Source organism: Pararge aegeria, chromosome 23 (genome assembly GCF_905163445.1).
Source record: "Pararge aegeria chromosome 23, ilParAegt1.1, whole genome shotgun sequence".
Classification (NCBI taxonomy): domain Eukaryota; kingdom Metazoa; phylum Arthropoda; class Insecta; order Lepidoptera; family Nymphalidae; genus Pararge; species Pararge aegeria.
In genome coordinates, this window is record NC_053202.1 from 3,357,880 (window position 1) to 3,383,858 (window position 25,979).

Sequence of the window (25,979 nt, forward strand, 5' to 3'; positions counted from 1 at the left end):
TCGTAATAAAACTTTTGTGCAGGATTGGAGCAGCCTTTGCTCAAGGCTTTAGACGTACATTATCTGAGAATTATCAGTGAAGCCGAAAACCTGATAGGTTTTGAGTAGACCACTGAAATAGTTACTGAAAGATATCATATACAGCCCTTATATCACATGCTAAAATAAAATTATGTTATTCATGAGGACATTCAACCTTTAAATAGCAAGTCTGAGATATATTTAATTTAAGTTAGTAAATTGTTTTTTTATTAGATTATTAAAATTCAGATAAAAAGCGGATGGTGTAGCTGTAAACTGCTAATAAACATTTCCTTCCATTTTTAACGAGAAAACCGAAAAAATAAAGTCATCCAACACTATTCAAAAAATCTGAATGCATAAAACACAGCAATAAATTTCTCTCATCAAATTTGAAAGTAAAAACGGCATTATGATTCAAGCTGTATAAATTTATTTAGAATCACTATGAATCATTTTGCGTGACCTTTTGTTACCGAATTACTGATTTGACCCAGTTCTCTGCTCCATGCATGGACAGTTCAAAAATAAACCCACGTCTCCAGTGCTAGCTATGATAAATAATAGCTGTATTATTAAAATCAAGCTTAATTTGCTATACTCCGCGAAAAGGAGGAGAATCTGTATGGTGTAATTTACAATTTCTTCAATCCTTATCCTCCACACCAAATAGATCGTACCCTCGGCAATGTATCCTCTACGCACGTTTCGCTTCGAAATCCATCCATGAGCATCCTCAGGAGATGACTATTTTGACTATTGACTTTACAATGAATAATTTTCTTAACAATATATCAGGTGTTTTCGCAAAGTAACGCCTGCTTCTATCCAATACAGATTGATGGACATGGGAGGCAACTTGAAGGACGTGTCCTTCGACGTTACTCTTTTTTTTGAATTTTGAATTTTGAATTTAGAATTTTGAATTGGCGAGAGGTTACCACTTAACATAACTGCTTGGTCAGTAAATAAAAAAAAATATGGTCAGCAGGTTTATTTCCAAGCAAGTAAAAATAATCGTAGAAAATGATGGTTTTTGCTGTTATTGCATTGTTACTTTTTAACACATAACTCTGAAGCGGGGATAGCGCAGTGGGTACGAGCTCGACTTCGCTTTTGAGGGGCCGAGTTCGAATCCAAGTACGCACTTCGCATTTAAAAAAAAAAAAAAAAATATCACTTCCAACGGGGAGGGGTGGTTCGCCAATAATCAGATCAAAATTAATTAACCACAAGAACTGTAAAATAAAAATGCAATAAAAACTAAAAGATCGTGAGGAAACCTGCATGCCTGAGAGATCAATATAATGTTATAAAAGGCGTTTCGAGTCCACCAAGCCTCACTGGGCGAGCGTGGTGGACTACGGCCTAACTCCTTCTCATTATGGTAGGAGACCGGAACCCTGCAATGGGCCGGTAATAGGTTAACTCTGAAAAGTAGGAGGTACGAGCCGGTAATCGAACATGGTCTCCCGCAAAGAGATGCCGAAACCACTAGGCTATCACTGGGCTATCTCGTTTTTATTATATTAGGCAATGAGCTCAAAAATACATATTAAATCAATGATATTAGGCATGTCCAATATTAACAGATCCAATAAAAAATTTAAAGATTTTAAAATAACGACAGCGTATAGTCAATACACATTTGAAAATTTATTGTTAGTAAAATACGTTTTTTGTGGGCTTCTTCTTAGACCAGGACTCGTTTGGAATCCTCGTAGCTTTTGTTTTAAGTTTAGGAATATGGTTATCACCATCATCTTATTACCGCGAACACATTTGTCATGTAATGTACGCATCATAAGTGCCATCTATGGGCCTACTTGAATAAAGATTGACTCTAAACCTGTAATCGACAGTAAAGCTTTATCAAAGAAAGCCAATTAAAGAGCAGTAGGTAACTCAGATCAGCTTAACTTGCGTTCAATTTACTCGTAATAATGAATCATTTCGTCCTTTGTTGCCGAATTTGTCTGACCCAGTTACTTCCAAAGAGTTCACGGACGGAGGGTCACGTGGTATCATACTTGACTCCAGAGAAAGCGTTGCTATTTGAAACTTTAAATGTAAATTAAGTCTTAAATGAAATCTATGGAATGATATTTAAAGATAGAAACGCGCGTTACTTTGCGGAATGCCTATAGCTATTATGAAAATAAAGCTTATGCTATAGCTGCTGCCTTTTGTCCGTTATATTCCCTTAGTCACCTCGTACGACATCTGCGGGAAGAGAATTGGTGACAACTGTATTCTGATCTGCCGTCACCTTTAGGTCAGGCTTTAGAGCACGCTGGTCAATTGCGGGTTGCGGAGTTTATAAGTAACGAATAATTATTATCACATGTTGTGTGACAACGGTGCCAATTTTGTAGTAGATACATAAATTAGTAAGCTAAATTAAATAGTGCTGTTAATGTTACAGAGAAACTTTGCTAGAATTATTGCAAGAATTATTTTCTTAACAATTATTCATTGTAAAGTCAGCATCTCCTGAGGATGCTCCGGTTTGGAGCAAAGCGTGTGCGTAGAGGGTACATTGCCGAAGATCTGTTTGGTGTGAATGATTGATGAAATTACAAATTACACCATACAGATTCTCCTTCTTTTCGCGGAGTTAAGCAAATTAAGCTTCATAATATATCACGGATTTCCGCAAATTCTGCAAAGTAATGCCTGCTTCTATCCGGTATTTTTTCGACAAAGTAATTCAAAATATTCTTAGTGTGACAACCCTATTGAAGATAAAATACCGACACGTGCATAGTACCTACGCTACGCGACCTACTAAAGTGACTCGATTTTATTTTACTTTTGCATGTGATACTTTCAATTGTTTACTCAAATATTATTAGTGCTTCGGTTACAGAGAAAAATCTCAGAGGTAGTAAATAATGTACGTCTAAAGCCTCTGAAGTATTATTTCGGTTTTCATTTACACGTTGTATAATGAAAAAAACATTTTTAACATTAAAGATTATAAAAAAAAAGTCGGTTGTCTGTAAAGTCGTTTTACTGGCGATAGTTGAACGTGACAACGTCATAAGTACTGATGGAATGGTTGCATTTTTCAAAAGAAAATCTTAATTTTATTTGTTTGATAGATATTTTGTATTGATATAGAAAAGGAGGGAAATGGAAATCACAATTGAATTTATCGATTTACATTTATTTGTACGCATAAATACAATTATGTCAATTTTTTGCTAAAAACAATTAACACCATATTCACTTTTCACTGCACTTCATACTTGACGAAAACTCACTCAAGTAGGATAGAGACATATGTCACTGACACTGCCGATGACACTGCCGAACGCGGAGGCCGATTGTGCCTCTTTGTTGCTCGCTCCGCGCTCTTGCTTGCACTTCAAGCCTTAAATGGAACGCCTCAGAGCGAGGTAACGCCGCATGTGTCATGCGTGCAGCCGGCTCCATCGAATTATAAGACGTTGTCACGTCAAAATTTCTGCCGTGCGGTCATAAGCAACAACAACAACTTTTATTTTTATAGAAACAATTCACCGACCAATCATATGGTAAAAACCATAGCCTATGGACAGAGCGACAGTTCCCAGGGCATGAGCGGAATACTGCCTGCAAAATGGCAACCTGTGTCCATCAACCTGAGGGTGTAGGTATAGATGAAGGTGAGGTAGGCTGTAATTGCACTGGCAACCACGCCGTTCAAATCGGATACCAGCATTGCTGCAATGCTGTTTAGCGGCAGAAAAAAAGCATGGCTTAGTATATACTTGAAGTCGTGATAGCTCAGTGGGTAAAATTTCGAGGGAGTTCGAATCCCAGCACGCACCTCTAACCTTCTAAGTTATGTGCGTTTTTAGCAAATAAAATATTACTTGATTAAACGGTGAAGGAAAACTTCGTGAGGAAACATGCATGCCTTTGAATTGTCAATAATGTTCTCAAAGTTGTGTGGAGTCCACCAATCCGCACTGGGCCAGCGTGGTGGACTACGTCCTTAACCCCTTCTCATTGTGATGATATGATGATGATGAGTATATACTTCCCAGGACGATCTCTGTCACAAAAACCTCTACATTATCCATTAAAAGCGTAACACAATTCCAATAACAAGGTAACGGTTTCAATGCTGCTATTTAACGAAACTGAAATAGCATAAATTTTAATCTATACCTAAAAGAATTAGCATTTCTGTGTAGCTGTAGACGAAGCCGTATTGCGCGCGGGAAACCCTTTGTGGGGCAAAGGCCTCCTAACAAGAAAGTGACCGTTGTAATCCCTAGCACTAATGCTAAATATTTGCATACAATTCCTCATATATATCACTGTATTTAATTTTATTTTATTATAAAAATATATTTTTTTAAATATAAAGGTAGGTACCTACTACGACAATACACACATCGCCATCTAGCCCCAAAGTAAGCGTAGCTTGTGTTATGGGTGCTAAGATGACTGATAAATATATTTTTTTATGAATAACTAGCGTACCCAGCCCGCTTCGCCGGGCTAAATTTTGCTTTATTTAATTTAAACAATAAACTTACATCATTAAATTTTTAATTTAAGTCTCATAATATATTAAATAATTTATTTCTCAAGCAGACTGTTAAATACTATACTGACAGGAAGACACCTGTCTATGCCGCCTTTCTCGATCTTTCTAAGGCATTTGACCTTGTTTGTTGCGAACAGCTGTGGACAAAGCTGAGGGACCTTAATGTGCCACCAGAATTGGTTAATATATTAAGGTTTTGGTATAGCTCACAAACGAACAGGGTCAAATGGGCTGGTGCTTTTTCGGATCCATATCACCTTGAATGCGGAGTTCGACAGGGTGGACTAACATCTCCCTCCCTGTTTAACGTCTACATTGATCAGCTGATTGATGGACTCCGCCGAACCGGGATTGGCTGCTCTATTGATGGCACTATGGTGAATAACTTGAGTTATGCAGACGATATGGTTCTGCTGAGTCCATCAATTAGCGCACTGAGAAAGTTACTCAAGATGTGCGAGTCGTATGCTGAGTCACATGGACTCATGTATAATGTAAAAAAAAGTGAGCTATTAGTTTTTAAGAGCAAAGGTAACTCGCCGGATGATATCCCTCCTGTGACTCTTAACGGAGTTCCTCTTAAAAGAGTCACAGAGTTTAAATATCTAGGGCATATTGTTACGGAAGACATGTCTGATATAAAAGATATAGAAAGGGAGCGCAGGGCGTTGGCAGTCCGATGCAATATGGTAGCTCGCAGGTTTGCACGTTGCAACAAACAAGTAAAAATAACTCTCTTTAAGGCATATTGCCAAACTTTCTACACGTGCAGCCTGTGGGTGTCATATACGCAGAGGACCTACAATGACCTGCGCGTCCAATATAATAATGGATTCAGGGTGCTGATGGAGCTGCCGAGATTCTGCAGTGCGTCACTGATGTTTGCTGAGGCTCGTACCGACGATTTTTATGCAATTATGAGAAAAAGAGCAGCATCGGTGATGAGCAGAATCCGTGGTAGCTCCAACGGCATTCTGAAGACTTTGTCTGAAAAACTAGATAATCCATTTATGAGACACTGGATTGGTTTGCATATGCACTCTTAGTGTCTCATGGATGGGTATCTAGTCAAATAAATTTATATTATAATAAATAAACTAACCTAGTTACTAACATAGTCTTAAGCAATTGTTTGTATTACTAACAAAATGGATGTAATATCTGGAATAAAGATTATTATTATTATTATTATTATTATTATAATCTCTCTCTCTGGTCGTTCCTTCATCACTGAAGATCGTGGTCCTGGTGAGATCTCAATTTCGCGTTGGTAAACTGTCTCCATCGGCTGCTGTTGGAGCCATTTTGGCGATTTGTTAGAAGCGGTCCGAATTTGATTTTTTCGCACCACCTATCCCGGGTAGGTGGCGCCGGATCGTCCGACAAGATCACCATTGAGTCTCGATCTACCATTTCTCTCTTGGGAACATAGTGCAGTGGTTTCCCGTTGCCTTCTGCACCAGACATTTTAGGAGTTACTTATAGCCCCGAGGCCGCTGTAGCCTCTTCGATCCAGTTGTCCGGACGGGAGTATGGATATCCCGCCACTGATCGGTCGCCAGAGCCTCGTCTGTTGTCCAGCAGTTAGCACCACGAGCAGGTGAGGTTGACATTTGGGGTTGACTAGGTGTTATCGTCATTCTTCCCCTACTCCCCCAGTCCTTATAATACTCGTAGGAAATTTCTATAAGCTTACGATTAAAACAAACTTAAATAAAGCAAAATATCATCGCAATATCCGTGTGTTATAACCTTTATCCGTTAAATTTACTGTGAAGCATTTCATTTTCATTTAGTATGTATTGCGTCTGGTCTTACTTGAACGTTCTTTTTCTGTCCGTCCGTTTATTTGTTTCGTCAATGCGACCATGAAATTATTCAATGGTCATTTCGGAATTTGGAAACATTGCTTACTTTTTGCTTATATTTGAATTGCGGATTTTATTGAATTTATCCGCGTATAAGTTAAAAGATAGACATACTTTTGACTTTCCAAAGTAGGTACTTTTACTTGTGTTATAGGTAAGATGACTGATGAATAATTCGGAGTATACATAAATACTTACAAAATACAGATAAACACACACACTCTGTAAAACATTCATGTTCAACACAGAAACATTTTCCAGTTGTGGGAATCGAACCCCGGCTTGGTCTCAGAAAGCAGGGTCACTGCCCACTGTGCCAATCGGCCGTCAATTCCATTAGAAAGAAAGAAAAATTTACCTTACAGGGGTGCCTCACGACGTTTTCCAAGTGATATGTTAATTGCTTAAAATGCACATAACTCAGAAAAGTTCGAGGTGCGTGCTGGGATTCGAACTCGTCCTCCCAAAAGTCGAAGTCCTTCCCTCTGTGCTATCATAATAATAACAAAACTATATATACTCTAGTCGATCGATCAGTGCGCCGTGCAATAATTGTTGATATTACTATTCCACATGACGATAATCTGGTGAAAGCTGAAAAGGAAAAACTATTTAAATACTTGGACCTTGCTCACGAGATTACCGCCATGTGGAAGGTTGAGTCGACCGTTATTGTTCCGATATTTGTTTCAGTCAATGGTCTTCTCGCGAAAAGCTTCGACCAACATCTTAAGAAGCTTTCGCAAGGGTCGGATACAGAAGGCAGTAGTCCTTGAAACGTCGCGTATTGTGAGGAGGTTCCTCACCCTGACCGCCGGTTGCTTGGGCATTCAAAAGCCCCGCAAGCGGAGGGTGGATTTTTTTTTTATAAATTTTTAATAGTGTTTTAAGCATTGTTAAGAATTTAAAAAAAAATTAAAAAGAATAAATGATAGAAAATAATAAAAAACTATACAAATCCCGTTGTGATATTGCAGAAGAATCTTTTTTAGTAATATGTTTAGGGCAGGGAAACACTTCACAGGGCATGCTAGGAGCACGTCGTGCAACATGCGGCCCTGTGTTCGTTAATTTGAGGCGGAGATGCAAAGCCCTATACCTGTAATTAAACCGGCAACCACGCTCTTTAGACCAACAGGGTATGCATACTGCAGGAAAATTGAATATAACGGCTAAAATTCTCCTCCTACACGGGTTATATATCAATATAAGGGTATGCAGTTTTGTGCATATATGAAGTGCACGCTACTGCGGAACACAGCATTGCAACAATACTGCTTAGCGGCAGTTATATGCATGGCGATAGTACTTCCCCGGACGAGCTATGTCACAAAAAGTAGTAGATACTACTAAAAATAATCTGTACACGGTGGGGAGTGTGTCGCAGAAACAAATGAGAAATAATTACCTTATATTTATTATTTTTCTTACGTGCGGCTAGACACTAGACATTTCTAAGCGGTCAGGGTCCCGTCGCGCCAGTACTGTGGTATCTAGGTTACTGTAACGATCGAGCCCTGGCTTTGAACGAGATGAAATTACACACTTCTAGCTCTAAGTTTCAAGTCTTTCGCATTATCTATATCCGTTCTAAAATGAGTGACAATTAATACTGTTGGGACATCTTTTTTTATCCGAGATCACTGTCATTCCATAAAAGAGAAAGAGTAACATTTGGTTTTCTGTTCCACTGCAAGTTAGCCCTTGACTGCAACCTCTGTGATGCTGGTAACGGGCTAACCTGTTATTATTATTAGGACTATTCCACCCTATTCCCCATGTTGAGACACAGGTTTACTGGTGACCCGGCAGCATCCCCCCCTGTAACCTACCGGTCTCTTTTGTGAACCTCAGGATATCCCCATAGAGAGGTTTGCTAGGTCTTCTACACTTTTTTTTTTTTTTTTTATTTATCAAATAAAACAATTACAATAAAATGGTTAATATAAAGGCACCGAAAAAACCGCAGGGGTTTATCCTCGGTGCCTATCTGCAAGGATTACCTAAGGTGTTAGTTAGAAGAATAAAACCAGCTGTGGGAAAAACATACTGCTACATTGTAGAACGATAGGAACTTAGTAAGCCTTATACTGTACCTCCTTACCTTGTAGTTCCCATCTTACCAGCGCGTACATGGGTCACTCAGCTATGAAATGTTAAAACGTGTGTACCTAGTTGAGGGCAACAGCCAGTATTAGAATAAATACAAATAGCAAAGAGACCTGTTAAAACTAGTGTAGTTGTATTATATCACCTATTGAACGCACATTCTAGCGAGTTGCGAAATAGAATCAAATTGTGCAACCTTGCGCTCCGACCCGATCTTATCAGCTGCGAGTGCATAAGCTTTTTATCTTATCGCTACTGGCACCATCATTCACTATTAACGAGAAACTTTTTCCGAGAAAACCTGTTTTTTTCAATTTACTTCCAAAAGTGATGGCACTTCTCATTCTTCATGGCGGTCGATTGGCGCAGTGGGCAGCGACCCTGCTTTCTGAGTCCAAATCCGGGGGTTCGATACTCACAGCTGGAAAATGATTTTGTGATGCACACGACTGTTTTTCAGTGGCTGGGTGTTTATATGTACCTATTATAAGTACTTTACTCGGTCATCTTAGTAGCAATAACACAAGCTACGCTTACTTTGGGGCTAGATGGCGATGTGTTTATTGGCATAGTATATTTATTTTATTTATTTTCATTATTCTGAGTGGAGACCCGTGCCTTGTAGTGGGGGGGCAAAAGGGTTGAAGATCGCAGTAGATTTCATAATATACCATGGAATTCCGCAACGCCTGCTTCTATCCAATAGGTGTTTAATAATTTAAGTTCTTACAGTGACGACCTCCCTGGCGCAACGGTAAGCGCTGTGAGTTTAATCAGGAGCTCCCGGGTTCGATTCCCGGCGGGGTAATTTGGAAATTTATATTTTCTGAATTTTCTCTGGTCTGGTCTGGTAGGAGGCTTTGGCCAGTATGCCTTCCATACTCCCTAACAGGTTAGCCCGCCACCATCTTAGACTGCATCACCACTATCTACCAGGCAGTAACGTGCACTTCATACATGCACAAAAGCACTGCCTAGCCACATTATTTTAAATAGCGAAGGGGAATTTTTCCATTTTATGCTATATATCTGCTTTATGCATACCCTGGCCGAAGACCCTGTGTACGCCACTGCTACCAGGTAATCGCAGTCAAGGTCACCGTTTTGTAGTGAAAGCAATTGATTATTTACCAGAAAGCCATACCTGTTTATCGGTTTTTTACCGGATATACTTCGGTGAGTGTGCTCAGGAACTTCACTATCTTGTTCCTCCTTCCCCGTTTTACCACAGAACAGCGAGACACCGTGAGCGGTGGCATCCTTATGTGGTTGATATTCCATCAACACGCACGAAACGTTTTTTATCCACGTTTCTGATACGTGCCGCTAAAAGATGTGGAACGCCCTCCCGGCAACTGTGTTTCCTGCCACGTATAATTTGAGTACCTTCAAGGATAGAGTGAATAGGCTTTTTCTAGGCAAGCGTGCTCCAACCTAGACCTCATCATTGCTTTCTAACGGGCATGATTGTCGTCAAACGCTGGCCTATCGCTAATAATAAAAAAAAAACAACCTTCCTATCAAATTAGCCCGCTACCATCTTAGACTGCATCACCAGTAAGTGAGATTGCAGTCAAGGGCTAACTTGTATTGCTTAAAAAAAAAATTAAAAAAAATATTTTGGCCATCCAAAGGAGCAATGTTGCCAGCATCTTAGGAACTGTGCCTCGCTGCGGTGGTTGCGAAGACGTTTAAGATTTTTTTTAGTTTTACATAGTATATCTTAGGTTATATTTATAAAACAAATGTGAATATGATATTAAATTGTGCATTGGATGAATAAAAATAAATTACAGAATGTCCCAACTAATTATCAAAACTATGAACACCTTATAGTATTGAGTGCGAACATGCAATTTCGGTGTAGCGCAAACTGCATACAAAACTGCACTTGACTCGTTATCAGCTAGTGATAACAGCTCGTTAGTGCTATAACATGTATCTGTGCTGTACCTAAACCAAATCTCCAGTCACTGGAGTATACTGACTAGATAAAATTTCAATATTTTATACATGTATATATCTTTATATATATATTTCTTGTGTGCGTGTGTATGTCACTGAACTCCTCCTAGACGGCTGGACCGATTTGAATGAAATTTTTTGGTATACGTTTGGGTCGGCACCCTGGATGGTTTAGATTCACAAATAAGCCCGACAGATGGCGCTGAGGTCCGCTAGTATATGTCGCAATGATTGATTGTCGTCAAGCACTGGCCTATCGTTAATAAAAAAAAATTGCAACAATGCTGCTTAGCGGCAGAAATAAGCATAGGTAGTAGTACTTCTCCGGACCTAAGCTCGGCTGCCTACGCCGTCAGGAAAATTAGACAGATTACTGACGTAGAAACAGCAAGACTTGTTTACTTCGCGTACTTTCATAGTGTGATGTCTTACGGGATCTTATTATGGGGCAAAGCTGCTGATATTGAAACTATATTCATATTGCAGAAAAGAGCTGTACGGTCAATATATAAACTTAAATCACGTGAATCCCTCCGTGAAAAATTTAAAGAAATTGGTATACTTACGGTAGCCTCACAATACATTTATAACAATATAGTATTTGTAAGACAACATATTAGTCTTTATAAACAAAAAGTGGATATAAACAGTCGACTTACAAGAAATGGTCATAAATTAGTGACATCTGCATATCGTCTGCGAAAGGTGCAGAAGTCATTTGTGGGATTGAGTATACGCTTTTATAATATGATTCCTAAGGTAATTTTGGACCTACCAATCCATAAGTTTAAAGAATGTGTTAAAACACATTTATTACAGCGAGGTTATTATACAATTGATGAGTTTCTTAATGACAAGGTTGCTTGGAAGCATCCGGCTCCGCTTTCATCTCTCACAAGATAGAAAAATGAATAGAAAAATGAATGTTAAAATATAAAATGTAAATTTTTGATGTTGGAAAAGAGCAACTGCTGAGTTTCTTGCCGGCTTCTTCTCGGTAGAATCTGCCTTCCGAACCGGTGGTAGAGTCACTACACACGGACAGACTTGACGTTTCAAAAGTGCTTGTATTAGGCCTACTTGAAATAAATGAATTTTGAATTTTGAATTTTTTGATTTTTTTTGGACGAGCTCTGTCACAAAATGCTCTACTACTACAATTTTTACTATTATGGTTATCGTGGTGGACTAAGCCTTGACCTTTCTAGTTTTTTTTATTTCACTACAAGTTAGACCTTGACTGCAATCTTACCTGGTGCGAAGTGATGATGCAGTTTAAGATGGTAGCGGGCTAACTTGTTAGGGAGTATGGTAGTCATACCCCTAATTGGTTTCTACGCGACATCGCAACTGCACTAAATCGCTTAGCGGCACGTCTTCGTCGTGAGGGTGGTAACTAGCCACGGCCAAAGCCTCCCACCAGACCAGTCAAAAAAAATCATTTATTTCAAGTAGGCCTAATATAAGCACTTTTGAAACGTCAAGTATGTCTGTGTGTAGTGACTCTACCACCACGGCACACGTCCTAGGCTCAGCTCATAGATTAAACTAGTGCTCATTATATTAGCGTGATGGACGATGCACACTTGACCGTTTTCGTTAACGACACAGCACGCCCTGATTGGCACGTACGTCGGTGTTTTTCACCTTTCCAATGGAAACTTTGATAACACCCACTTTAAACATTTCCGCGAAATTATACCTCCATGTTTTTTCATTATATTCCGCTATGAGTGAGAACTTAGCTGCGATCTCACTGCATGCTAACTTAGGATGTTAGACCGTTACCATCTTAGATGCTAGCCCGTTACCATCTTGGATGGTAGCGGGCAATTTTATATTTTACACATTTATTTAAACAATTTTATATAAATATTTCATGTGTGCGTGTGTATGTCACTGAACTCCTCCTAAACGGCTGGACCGATTTGAATGAATTTTTGTATGTTTTTGGGTGGTACCCTGGATGGTTTAGATTCACTAATCAGCCCGACAGATGGCGCTGGGGTCCGCTAGTATAATATTATAACATACATAAATATTTTTTGCTTGAAAAGAGGTTTTTTTATTAATAAACACTTTTGTTCTTTCAGGTACGTATCTCTGGATTTCTCCCACTGCAACGATGCAAACCCAGAGTGTGAAAATTCCGCGGAGAGTATGTATGTATTACACTTTTACTCTTGTCAATAAAAAATGCTCGTGAAAACAAAACAGATGAGTCCAAACTTGACTATCCTACCATACACCTGTAACGGTGTGGTATCCGAATTTGAGTAGAATGTGAACTCGGAGAGTATGTGTTTATTCGGATTTTTATTTTTTTATTTATTTATTCTTTATTAATAAACCAACGAAAAATATATATTTCTAGGTAAATAACTACAAACTATAATTAATATTTACAATTAATATAAGCCGTCTAAATGTTTTACTTACGGGCATTGTACCCAAAATGCTAGACTTAGCCGTTGGGCTAAATAAGCGCCAGCTCTTGGGTCACCAGACGTAAGGACCAATTTTATTTTTTTATTTTTAATTGTTTGACTTCACATTATTACACTTTTACACTTCATCAGTAGGTAAATAATGCTCGTGAAAACAAAACAGGTGAGTCCAAACTTGACTCTCCTACCATAATACCAGTAATGGTGTCGGATCCGAATTTGAGCAAAATGTTGACTCGGAGAGTATGAATGCATTCAGATTTTTTTATCATCTAAATGACTTTACCATATAACACTATACAGGGTGTCCCAAAACTTGACGATAAAATGGTACAAGCCGAGAGGCCAACTCATACGATAAGATAAGGCAATGATTTTTTTAGTGACGTCATCTAGAATAACCGTGCTATAAATCGACACTACAAATAAAAGTAAAAAACATTGTCTATTGAGTAAAATAAATTAAGTTTCATTGAGTTATGGTTTACAAAAATTTTATCAGTTAACTTTGACACTTCATTTTGGAAAATAAAGTATGATATTATACTTGGCAAGTTATTTCAAAAGATGGCCCATTTACTCAAGATTTCAAAATGGAGCAACACTTGCCACTTTTCTTTCCATTAAAAATAATTTCTCATTTTTTTTGCAAATACACACGCACACAAGAAATATGTATATAAAGATATATTAAAATAACACTTGCAGTCAATAAAACTTAACTAAACTTAACTAACCTATAATAATGCCAGTATGATCAAAATTTGAGCAGAACTGTATCCCTTGAATAACTCTATATCCCTTGGAAACACTATTTTGACTGACAAACCACTACTATTTGACTTTTTTTTTCCACACAGGAGGGGAAATCATGGACACCTCATGGACACCCGCAGCGCTAGGTAGTTCCGGACTTTACCGGCTAAAACCCCCCCTGTCACCTCGTTGACCGTGTACCCGTCTTTCGGCCTAAAACACGACAACAATTTTGAAAATTTTTCATGGACTTGTTTTTCTTCTCTTTTCTTCTTTCTCCTTTTCCTGTATAATAGTCTCTAAATACTTTGCGACTGTCACCCAGTTTTTTTTTTTGACTGATCAGTTCAGTTCAGTTCAAGTTATTTATGCAAAATTCGACCCTTTAATCCGTTGCTGCGTGGAAGAAGAACAAAGAAACTATAGCATTTTGCCAAGCTACAATCATCATCATATCAACCCATTACCGGTCCACTACAGGGCACGGGTCTCCTCCCACAATGAGAAGGGGTTAAGGCCACGCTGGCCATAATTTTGTTACGAATTGATGGATTCCACAAACCTTTGAGATCATTATCGAGCAGGTTTTCTCACGATGTTTTCCTTCACCGTTGAAGCAAGCTATATTTTAATTACTTAAAACGCACATAACTTAGAATAGTTAGAGCTGTGTGATGGGATTCGAACTGGGCCACCCGAAAGTGACGTCGAGCGTCCTACCCACTGCGCTATCGCCGCTTTTAAAGTTATAATATTAGTAACAATCAAGTTATAATATGACTCAATCTACAATGGCGGGCAGAATAATTTTGAACGTTTTACGTACGTACAATCAAATCCGAGAATAGTAAATTATCAAGAAGTACTTAGCACTAATTTAGTGTTAATTAGTGTTTAGTGCCTCAAGGATAGATAAGGAAACTGGCGTCATTTTATTGTTTATCTATCTAGTTATACTTTATCAACCAACTTGGTTGGTTTTCATTATTCTATATATATAAAAGAGAAAGTGTGTGGGTATGTTCCGTATAGGCTCCGAAACAGCTGGACCGATTTCAATGAAACTTTCAGGGAATCTCCGGATTGACCTGGCGAGTAATCCTAAGTTTGGTGACGATCGGAGCACTCCTATTTTTGAACTGTCAAACTGTCTAATACAGCTTTTATATGATGATATTCTATTGTTGGGTGTACATGGGTGTAGATAATGATCTTCACCCGCTCGAGGTGAGAATAGAAGAGAATGAATAAATGATTTAATATATTAAGAGACTTAAATTAAAAATTTAATGATTTAAGTTTATTGTGTAAATAATAAAGCATAAATTGTTTAAATAATAATAATAAAGCAATATCTAGCCCGGCGAAGCGAGCTGGGTACTCTAGTTTATTATAAGTAAAATAATTACATAAAAATGTTTAAGACCCCTGGTCATATTTTACAATTCTTACCTATGGTAAAGTGTACAGAGTATTATAGTGCACAGATACCTTTTGTTGTATATACTTATCTCCTTTCTTTGGAAATCGATTAACTCATTCTAGTTACGTGTGCAAAATTCTTCATTATTCGGATTTGTAGAGGTACTCGTAGGAAGGTTTTTGGCTGATAACTGATACTTAAAATTTTTTTTTAATCTATATACAATTGTACAGATCGAGCTATAAATCGGTTAATTAATAGCTTAGACTAACCATACATTTTATTATAAGGAATGCATTATAGTATTGTTTTCATTAAAAAAAAATATAATCATCATCATCATATGAACCCAATACCGGCCCACTACAGGGCACGAGTCTCCCACACATGAGAAGGGTTTAGAACGTAGTGCGCCACGCCCACGCCCACGCCCAGTTTAGTGGACTCCACACACCTTTGAAAACATTATGGAGAACTCTCAGGCACGCAGGTTTCCTAACGACGTTTTCCTTCACCGTTGAAACAAGTGATATTTTAATTGCTTAAAACGCACATAACTTAGAAAAGTTAGAGGTGCGTGCTGGGATTCGAAATCGGCCCCCGAAAACGAAGTCGAAGTCCTATCCACACCGCTAAATTTTATACTTAAAGAAAATAAGGAGAGGATAGGAATGGCATATCCGTGTCGAACGAAGTCGAAAAAAAAGATAATAAAAATACCCTGTTATATATAAAGTATTTACAGCAGGGTATTTTTTAATGAAATTTAGCCCGTCTATTTTTCGCTAATTGGTTGTAAAAAACTGTTTATCCAGCCACTTTAAGGTAATTTAGTGCAGCTTCCGGCGAGTCAAGTATGAACCCTTGTCTATCTGGATATCATCCAAATTGTACTAATTTCCTTTTTGCCGATAAACCAACGAATGACTTTGTTTAATTAAGTCAACATTTTGGAGATTTCTCTGGTATACACAAGTGTAGGTATATTAGTGTTACGTTTTAGGTTTACCAGAAGTTTTCCTACTATAATTTTGCTATGACCACTGATGCTCGATCTATAAGTATATTGAGAAAGCTTATGCATGAAGACTTAAATAAATATAACGACATACGACTATTCTTATAAACAAGAGGTTGTGCAAAAAAGTCCACACAAAAAAAGTATGGACAAACTATCAAATAAACAAACTCACTATCACATTCATAATATTAGTAAGTTGATGCACTATGCAGATGACCCACCTGGCCGTAAATTAAAGCTAGCACTGGAGTTAAAAATTATATCCCCCAATTATATCCCATGACAGGGGATAAAATTAACATGTTCATATGCATGCATGGTAACATGGAGTAGGAGAAGTTTACCCCCGTTTATTATTAAACGTATATTATTTGGATAATATTTCCGTTTGTGCGCCAATGCTCTGAGAGTTGATAAAGCTGTGGAAGAAGCCAAATTCAAATTCTTTTCCCTGGGAGATAATTGTCTCCTGCTAGCTTCGCAGTTTGGCCATGAATCATTATCATAGAAAAACCGTCGAAATGTAAGTGTACTTAAGTTAATAAGTCCCATTCAGCGCCATCTATATCTGAATGGAGTCAACAGCCCGCCCCGCTGTAGTTAATTAGCATGGCGTATTGAACACTCGCAACGGCTCACTGGTTCGATTCCCGCGCAACCGTGTGCGTGCTTATAAACTGCTAAATGATTGCTTTTTAGTCTAATGGTTCGGTTGGTTTGACTCTGGGGCATTTGTGTTAGTTAATATAACCGATTACAATGTTGCAAGGTTATGTTAGTTTGTGTAACATGACAATATGTGCGCTTACAATATTTACTGGATGTTGCCAGTATTCTTCGTCTCTTTTTCACACGGTTTTTTAACCCCTGACGAAAAACGAGGGGGTGCTATAAGTTTTACGTGTGTGTATGTGTGTGTGTGTGTCTATCTGAGGCTTGGTTTTTTCTGTTTAAAACGTGAAATAATCGTTAGTTCATTGGTGATGATGTTCGAATGCAGAGCTCATGGATTCGATTCCCGGGTCAGGCCAATGTGTAGTATTGGGTTTTCCTGTCAAAAAGTTTGCCTCGGAGAGCACGAGGATACTATGAGATTGAGGGAATAGAGAGTGCGCCCGTATATAAATATTTCCCTACTAATATTATAAATGTCAATGTCAGTTTGTTTGTTACGCTTTCACGCAAAAACTACTTAACCGATCCTCATGAAATTTTGTACACATGTTCTTGGAAATGTTAGAAGTAATATAGGATACTTTTTATCACGACATTAAGCTCGGTTCCTTTGGGAGAGGGGATAAGCGTTTGACGATTTTACACCATAACTCCGACCAATTATAACCGATTTAAGTAATTATTTTTGTACTATAGAGGTTATAAATATGTGTTTAATTTTGTCCAAAATGAATATTTTTATGAATTTAATATAGGTACAGATAAACACCCAGACACTGAAAAAAAAACATTTTCATCACACAAACATTTTCCAGTTGTGGGAATCGAACCCACGGCCTTGGACTCAGAATGCAGGGACTCTGAGACTCGCTGACCGCGGCCGTCACACACTTTTGCAGTATAACATTTCCCAGGTAGTTGGATCCTCTCGAAAAATTGTAGACGACCCGAAAATCGAACCGAGACCCTTGCGATCCGTAATCAAACATCCTAACCACTAGACAACTAGTTTTAATTCTCATTTCCAAAACATCCGTTGAAACCTTACGTTCAAACACTCAATTATTGACTCCCAAAGGTAAAACAAAAGAGTTAGAAGCAATTAATATAATAAAACTTTCATTCAGGCCAAACTACTCGTAAATAAGAACATACAAATGTATATCCGTTTCGTCTAACGCTCGCAGTGTTAGCTGAAGTTGTCTTCCGTCTCACTCGCACGTTCGAAATACCGTAAGCGAGTGGTGGGCGGCGCAGTGGGTATTTTTTCACGGCTAGATAACGGCCCAAACGGTGTAGTCCAAGAGCCGGTGGGAATTTTTTAACAGGTACTTCGTCATAGGTTCTAGCATAACCTTATTGGTAGTATATGTAGGTACCTATAAGATATAATTAATTAATATATATCTCCAAAGTCAGCAATGCGTTTGTAATTCCTCTGGTGCTATTGCCGGCGGTAATCGCTTAACACCAAACGAACCGTCGCACTCTCTCGTTGTTGGCCTAAAAAAGAAATTAAAAAAAAATTGTGTCAGAATCTCAAAAAAAAAACATTGAAGGCAAACCGCGACTGCCAAGCTGCGTCCAGGACAGCTTTCAAGTTTGCGGCCCGCGTGCGACCAAACGCTTTAGCAAGTTTGTAGTTGGTTGCACGAAAAACCCAAAATTGAACGCCACTTAACTTGGCACGATTGCTTTGGCATTACATTTGCATTTTTTTAAGCAAATAAACTGTTGCCTGGATAATTCCTAGCGATAAAAATCTTGGAACGATAGCATGTCCTAAGCAAATTTGGTTTTATAATTTGGTATTTAACTATTTGTGGCAGTTAGAAGATTCTTCTGGTATCGCTATTGACGTCTTTTTATTTTGGTAATCTACACCAAAAATGGGATGAAAAGGGGATTAGAATTTTTTATGAAAATTAATAAAAAAATGTGACATTTTAATTTACAGATCAGATTTCTTAAAAGGTCGTTGCATTTCTTTTATGAAAGAGTTGTACTAATATCCTCACTAATATTATAAATGCTAAAGCGTTTATTGTTGTAACTATGCAACCAATCAGCTTGATTTTTGGCATAGAGTTAGTTGATAGGACGAAGGGTAACTTATGCCCGTTTTCACTAACAACGATTAAGGCAAAACACGTACACGTAAAGTAACGTTGGACATAAGGCTACTTTTATCACAGGGAAACGAACGGTTCCCTATTATTCTGACTCAGTGGCGCGCATACAGGGTATCACTTAACGGGCAAATGTCATAAAATGAAAAAAATCTCCAGTACGAGGTATAAAATACTTAAGGATATGCATTGTAATAGTTATAAAAAGCCTACCTTTAAGTGTTTGAAGTTATACTTCTTTGGGCGCGTTAGGGAAAAATGATGAGTCGCTAAATAAGTCACTAAAAACCGACACCCTGAAGTTAGCTATAGTCACCAATTTTGTTTTTCAATAAAAGGTTTGACACTGTACACTTTGAATTGTCAAAGTATGTGGGCTCATTCCGTTGATTTAATTGATTCAATTGTACAAACAAAAATCTCAAATTTTAATGAACTTGGTTTCCCGATAGTGAGATAACTAAATAATGCGCTATATTAAATCTTTGAATGTATTAAATACCTTTTTACAGTATTGTTAGAGTAGTTTTTTTCTACGAACGCAGAATAAGGCGAAAGATAACATTTTTGAAAAGATTTTTAACTTGTTACGCCAAAGAAGATTTTTATCTTGTAACGCGTGGGCATAAGTACACACATTTTTTTATAACTTGTACTGGAGTTTTTTGTTCAGTTTTCATCATCTGCATACCCTGTGCATACCCTCTATGCACGCCACTGCTCAGACTGGTATATATATTGAGGGTATGACAGCCGGTTGGCAAAGTGGGCAGTGACCTTGCTTTCCGCGTCCAAAGCCGTGGGTTCGATTCCCACAACTGGAAAAATATTTGTGTGATGAACATTAATGCTTTTCAGTGTTATCTGTATATTATAAGTATTTATGTGTATTATATTCATAAAGATATTCATTAGCTATCTTAGTACCCATAACACAAGCTACGCTTACTTTGGGGCTAGATAGCGATGGGTGTATTATCGTAGTAAGTATATTTATTTATTTTTAAAAAAAATATGAAAAAAAAAACATATTAATGGGTGGGATGGCAATTTTAGTCGGGAAGCTCTTAGCCTATAAGTTCTCCCCGCATAACGATGTTGACTTTTGGCGACACAATAAAGAACCCGTGTTTCTCTTTTTATGCAAAAATGCCGTATGGTGGGTTTCGCCCATTTGCATCCGGTGAATACATTAGAGGTAAAGGCGTTTGATCCTCCAAGGACTGCACACAGTTAGGTATTATGTACCTACCTAAGGAGTACCTATGTTTTATCTTATTAGCATCCGTCCTCACATTATAACTGTGTAACAAAATAGCCCGCAAGCAACATTATACTGTACTTATATAAGTAATATGGACAAATAAATAAATCATTCATTCATTCAAAAAAAACATCCATTCAATCATTCATGTAACTACCCGTATGGTATATTTTTTAAGCATGAATCAGTTAAAGCAATAATCTTATATCTTTAAAAAAGCCATTCTTGATTATATATATATAATATATATAAATCTCCTGTCACGATGTTTGTCCGCGATGGACTCCTAAACTACTTAAGCGATTTTAAATTAAATTGGCACACCGTGAGCAGTCTGGTATATATATATATGTAATTGGAATCTCGGAATCGGCTCCAACGTTTTTCATGAAATTTAGTATACAGGTGGTTTCGGGGGCGATAAATCGAGCTAGCATGAATACTAGCATTTTTAGAAAATGTCAGTTTATTCGTGTTTTCCGGTAATAACCGATTTGGTGCAGACGAAGTTGCGGTGATAGCCTGAGTTAAGGTTCTCGGCTCTCTTTTTGTAGAGAACAAACTCGGTGGTAGTCTTTACAAACATACAAATTTGAATATAAAATAAAAAGAAAAACAAATTAAATACATCTTAAACCTTTGATAAAAAAACATTTTCACTAACAATTTAACTCTTCTCATTAACAATTTAAATCATATGTACCTACTCTATAGCTTTATATTATGTGTAGTAAACATTTAATATAGGTACATGTGTTACATACTTAGGTAGGTAAGCAAGTTTATTGCGAAAATATCGATGTACCTTTACATATCTTATCATTCAAAAAGGGTGAGGCGATATTAAAATGATAAAGTTATCACTTCCTAATCCTTTTACATATAGGTAAATAGATAGGCAACAACTAAATATTATCAGAGGTTTTATTAACTCACGCCATTTTGTTTTTTGTCTGTGGCATTAATGTCTAGTGGTTGTAGGTAGGTAAATATCTAATCTGTGGTTGGCCGCAAGTCTACTTAAAGATAATTTTGTACGAGTAATTTAGTCAAAACATTATTAGATTTAGTTAAGTACTTTGATAACAAACCTAATATGTGTCGTTTACATTATTTTGCATTATCTAAATATGTAAGTGTGTTTGTTTATTTGTCATTTCTTCATGCTCTCGCTAAGCAATCAGTTAACTTGATTTTTGCCATAGAGTTAGTTAAAAGGACGGGGAGTAACATAGGCTACTTCTTTGAATAGATTTTTTTTTAAATTTATTTATTTAAACATCTTTATCGCGTAGTAAAGGAGAAATTAAAAATAACTTAAAAAAATTAGAAGCAAAAGGCGAACTTATCACTAAAAGTGATCTCTGCCAGGTAACAGGTATTTATTTAATTTTATTGCTTTAACTGTGTACATTTTTTTGTTGTTGTAAATTGGAATAGTTTAAACAGTTTGCCACTTTCTGGCGTGCAATTTTTTTATGTATATTTAGAGTTTATTTTATTTTATATGACTATTATTTTAACACTATTAATTTTAAACTTTAGACACTAATTACGAGCTGTCACAATACATTCGTTATTATTGTAATATGCCTAACTCATTAACCAAATTCTTAACCTATTTTTAAAAACACTTCCATCTAATTTTATTACCATGAGTTAAAATCTGGTTAAAAATCTTTATACCACAAGCATAAGTAGTTTTCGCAAATACGTAACATTTATTTTTAGGAACACATATATTATATATGTGTTGTTTCTTATCTCAGGAAAAGAAACGGTTCCCACGGGGTTTAAAAAAATCGTATTAAACGCGCACGAAGAATTTTAAATGAAATAAATTTTTCACTGCAAACACCCTGCTACCTTTTATGTCAATTTGTAATCTATAAATAGTGACAGGTGACGCCATATTCGTTTATCCGTCAACTTTAATTCAATTCTTTCCGTCACATTACTTACCTAATTGTAATTCTAAACTAGAGATAACACAATAAATTTCACAGTTTAAGGAAATTCTAACAAATCTAGTATTCTAGTTGTATTCAAGGCTCTATGCAAGGTAAGGTCTTACGGTTTCCGCATTTAAAGGAAGAATAATTTAAATTATAATTCTAAAATTCAATGCTTTTTAATGTTTCCTTTATTTCTAAATCGGCTTAAAAAGTACTTATATTCATACTTAGTTAGCTTCTTTTCATTTCCATTTTAGAGTTTAAGTAAATTATTAATCGAAACACCCACAAACACGCATTAGAACAGCGTGGTGAGTTTACACTCCTATTCGCCCTCTACCAACAACCTAGAGGCCAGTGCTCTATATTTTAATTCCAAAGTTTATCCTTGACAGCAATCTCACCTGGTGGTAAATACAAAAAAAAAAATACACTATGACAATGCACACATCGCCATCTAGCCCCAAAGTAAGCGTAGCTTGTGTTATGGGTACTAAGATGACTGATGAATATTTTTATGAATAATATACGTAAATACTTATTAAAATACATATAAACACCCAGACATTCATGCTCATCACACAAACATTTTCCAGCTGTGGGAATCGAACCCACGGCCTTGGACTCAGAAAGCAGGGTCGCTGCTCACTGCGCCACTCGGCCCTCAAATTGGGGTAAGTGATGATGCAGTCTAAGATGGTAGAAGGCTAACCTATGGTAGTTATAGTTAACCCATACCCTATGCCATATAGGTTTCTACATGCGTACCGTAACGTTAAATCGCTTGGCAGCACGTACTTGTCGGCCGTGTGGTAACCATACAAAAAAGCCAAATTGCCCCAGCCTCGGATCGAATCCGGGACCTCCTACTTTAAAAACCATATTTCTCACCGTTGCCCCAGGGAGGTTGTCAAAGCCCAGTGGAACCAATATAGGTTGCGGATTAGGATGATAAAAACAACCCGGAGAAGTATAAAGGTGGTATATGACCTAAAATGGTTTAAACAACTTAAATGACCTACTTAAAAATGTTAGGGTAGGCAGTGCTTTTGTACAATTATAAAGTGCACGTCACTGCTGTTTCGGTGCAACAACCTACGCACTAACTAGGTTTACACATCCATTTCACAGTCCATAAAATCTAATAGACAAAGTTGTTATACTTTTATGTGACACATAAAACAATAAAGTTTATCTATTTAGCACTTCATTGGGGCAATACACATGTCTAGTTTCACTAATAAATATTAGGCCACAGATTTAAGAACATACAGAAACCGTGTACATGAATAATATTGAAGCATCAAAAACTACTCCATTTTACTAGTGTTTCTCGCACAGGTGGTTAGTCACTTACCTACAATAAAATAGGGACAATCACTCGCCTGGTAGTTTGTAAAACTTCGCCAGGAAACATCGTTCTCCACATTGGCATCTTGGAGATGTCTCTTAAAAAGTTCAAAGTTTGTATTAAACGTAAGCTTATAGAAAAGTCCTATTATAGTATAAAGGACTACGTAATCGATAAAAAAGCTTGGGTGTGAATTATTGCTCTAGCCAGGTTGCTCTTCTAATAATTTTAAATGACATTGTGAGATGGTGATTAAAAAAAACACGGCTACGTTTGTTGTGGGCTTCTTCTTAGACCAGAACGCGTTTGGAACCCTCGCAGCTTTAGTTTTAAGTTTACGAATGTGGTTATCGCCATCATCTCACTACCGTGTAATTCTTATGTACGCATCAAAAGTGCCACCTGCCTTTGGGTCTACTTGAATAAATATATTTTTGAGTTTGACTTTGACTCTGATATATATTTTTTGTCTCTTGCCTGTTACTTGCTTGCTAGCCCTGCTTGGGGCTTCTTTTCAGACCCGGGCGCTTTTGGAACCCGCTTAGCTTTAGTTTTAGGTTGACGAATTAAGTTATCGCCATCAACTCACTTATATGTCATATTTAACATGTAATGTACGCATTAAAAGTGCCATCTATGTTCCTTTTTGAATAAAGAAATATTTAACTTTGACTCTTCATACAAATAAGGCCCATAAATGGCACTTCCAATGCGTACATAACATAACAAATGTGTTACATACATACATGGTGAGATGAAGGCGACAATTACATTCGTAAACTAAGAACTAAAGCTACGGGGGTTCCAAACGCGCCCTAGTCTTAGAAGCCAACCAAAAAACAAAGCCGGGTATTACATTTGTGATCACCATTTCACATTGTCATTTAAAACCATTTGAGAAGCAAAAAAAAAAATGTTTGTATTATAAGCCATCGTATACGAAATCGGCTAATGAAAAGCTTTCGTTTAAGCCGTAATAACATTATGAACAGTAATATCCAATAGGGCTTCACACTAACAGCTAAGCCGATTAATATGAAACTTTTACCATCGGCTTACGAGCCCACACGGCCCGTATTAAAAACACATTATTGTAGGATGTGTAAACTGAACCATGGTAAGTTGAACTATAAACTGTATGATCACGAATGGCAATTTCTACATATAATATAGACCAGTTGCGAAGACTGAATGGTTTTCAGTAATGGAGCATTTAAAAATAAATTAAACTAGCACTCTTTCACAGACTGACTCTTATATTTTAACCCCCGACGCAGAAAGAAAGGGATGTTATAGTTTAACGTGTATGTCTGTGTATCTTTGTATCTGTCTGTGGTTTCGTAGCTTATAGGGAGCCAAAGTCAAAGTCCAATATATCTTTATTCAAATAGGCACATAGGTGCAGTGGCGTGCACTGGGTTTCTTACCAGGGTATGCATACACCAGGAAAATTTGGTTAATAAAGGGGAAGAATTCTCCTCCAATACGAGTTATGTATCAATATTAGGGTAGGCAGTGCTTTTGTGAATGTATGAAATGCATGCCACTGCATAGGTGGCACTTTTGATGCGTACATTGCATAAAATCTATATATATAAAGGAGAAAGTTTGTGGGTATGTTCGGTATAGGCTCCGAAACAGCTAGACCGATTTCAATGAAACTTTCAGGGAATGTCCGGATTGACCTGGCCAGTAATAAAAGTTTGGTGACGATCGGAGCACTCCTATTTTTGAACTGTCAAATACAGCTTTTATTTACTATGATGATATTCTATTGTTATGTTACGGGTGTACATGGGTGTAGATAATGATCTTCACCCGCTCGAGAAGAGAATAGAAGAGAATGAATACGGAGATAAATAAATAATTTAATATATTATGAGACTTAAATTAAAAATTTAATGATGTAAGTTTATTGTTTAAATAAAATAAATGAAAATCTAGCCCGGCGAAGCGGGCTGGGTACGCTAGCCATCAACTCACTCCTATGTTATATTATATTAACTGTATATTTGTGTGTATGTATACTGTGTATATGTTATATTAACAAAACCCCGGAACATATAAAAAAAAAGAAAGTATAAACTTATTTATTAATTAACTTATTATAAAATAAACGACTTCCTGAATGAGAATATTTAATATTGACAATAATATGTCCGCCTCTCAATCTGGTTACAGCGCCCTCGCAGGGTTCCATTTCAAATGTAAACATTAGATTTATATTCTTTTTTTAAAATATAATAATTATGTAATGTATATAACTTTGTAATGGACTTGTAATTGAATAAATAAATTAATAAATAAAAACATACGTGAAAAAAAAAGATTCCGACGAATTGACAACCTGCTCCTTTTTAAGCACGTGAGCGTTAGTACCTAAAGATTATGACTGTGCAAAATAGTTTCAAAATCACAGAACTGACAATAATTTTAATGGCCTCCATTTAAG

At 37.1% G+C, this 25,979-nt stretch overlaps 1 protein-coding gene across 7 annotated transcripts in view; it reads left to right on the forward strand.

Moving 5' to 3' along the window:
- Positions 1-25,979, forward strand: part of LOC120634184 (mushroom body large-type Kenyon cell-specific protein 1) — a 315,805-nt gene that overhangs the window by 197,884 nt on the left and 91,942 nt on the right. The window contains exon 2 of one of the 7 annotated variants that reach the window (XM_039904629.1): positions 12,600-12,668. The exons of the other annotated variants lie outside the window; for them this stretch is intronic. Within the exon in view, the coding sequence (XP_039760563.1) occupies positions 12,632-12,668 (37 nt within the window). The 5' untranslated portion in view covers positions 12,600-12,631. The remainder of the gene's footprint in view (positions 1-12,599; positions 12,669-25,979) is intronic. 7 annotated transcript variants of the gene reach the window in all.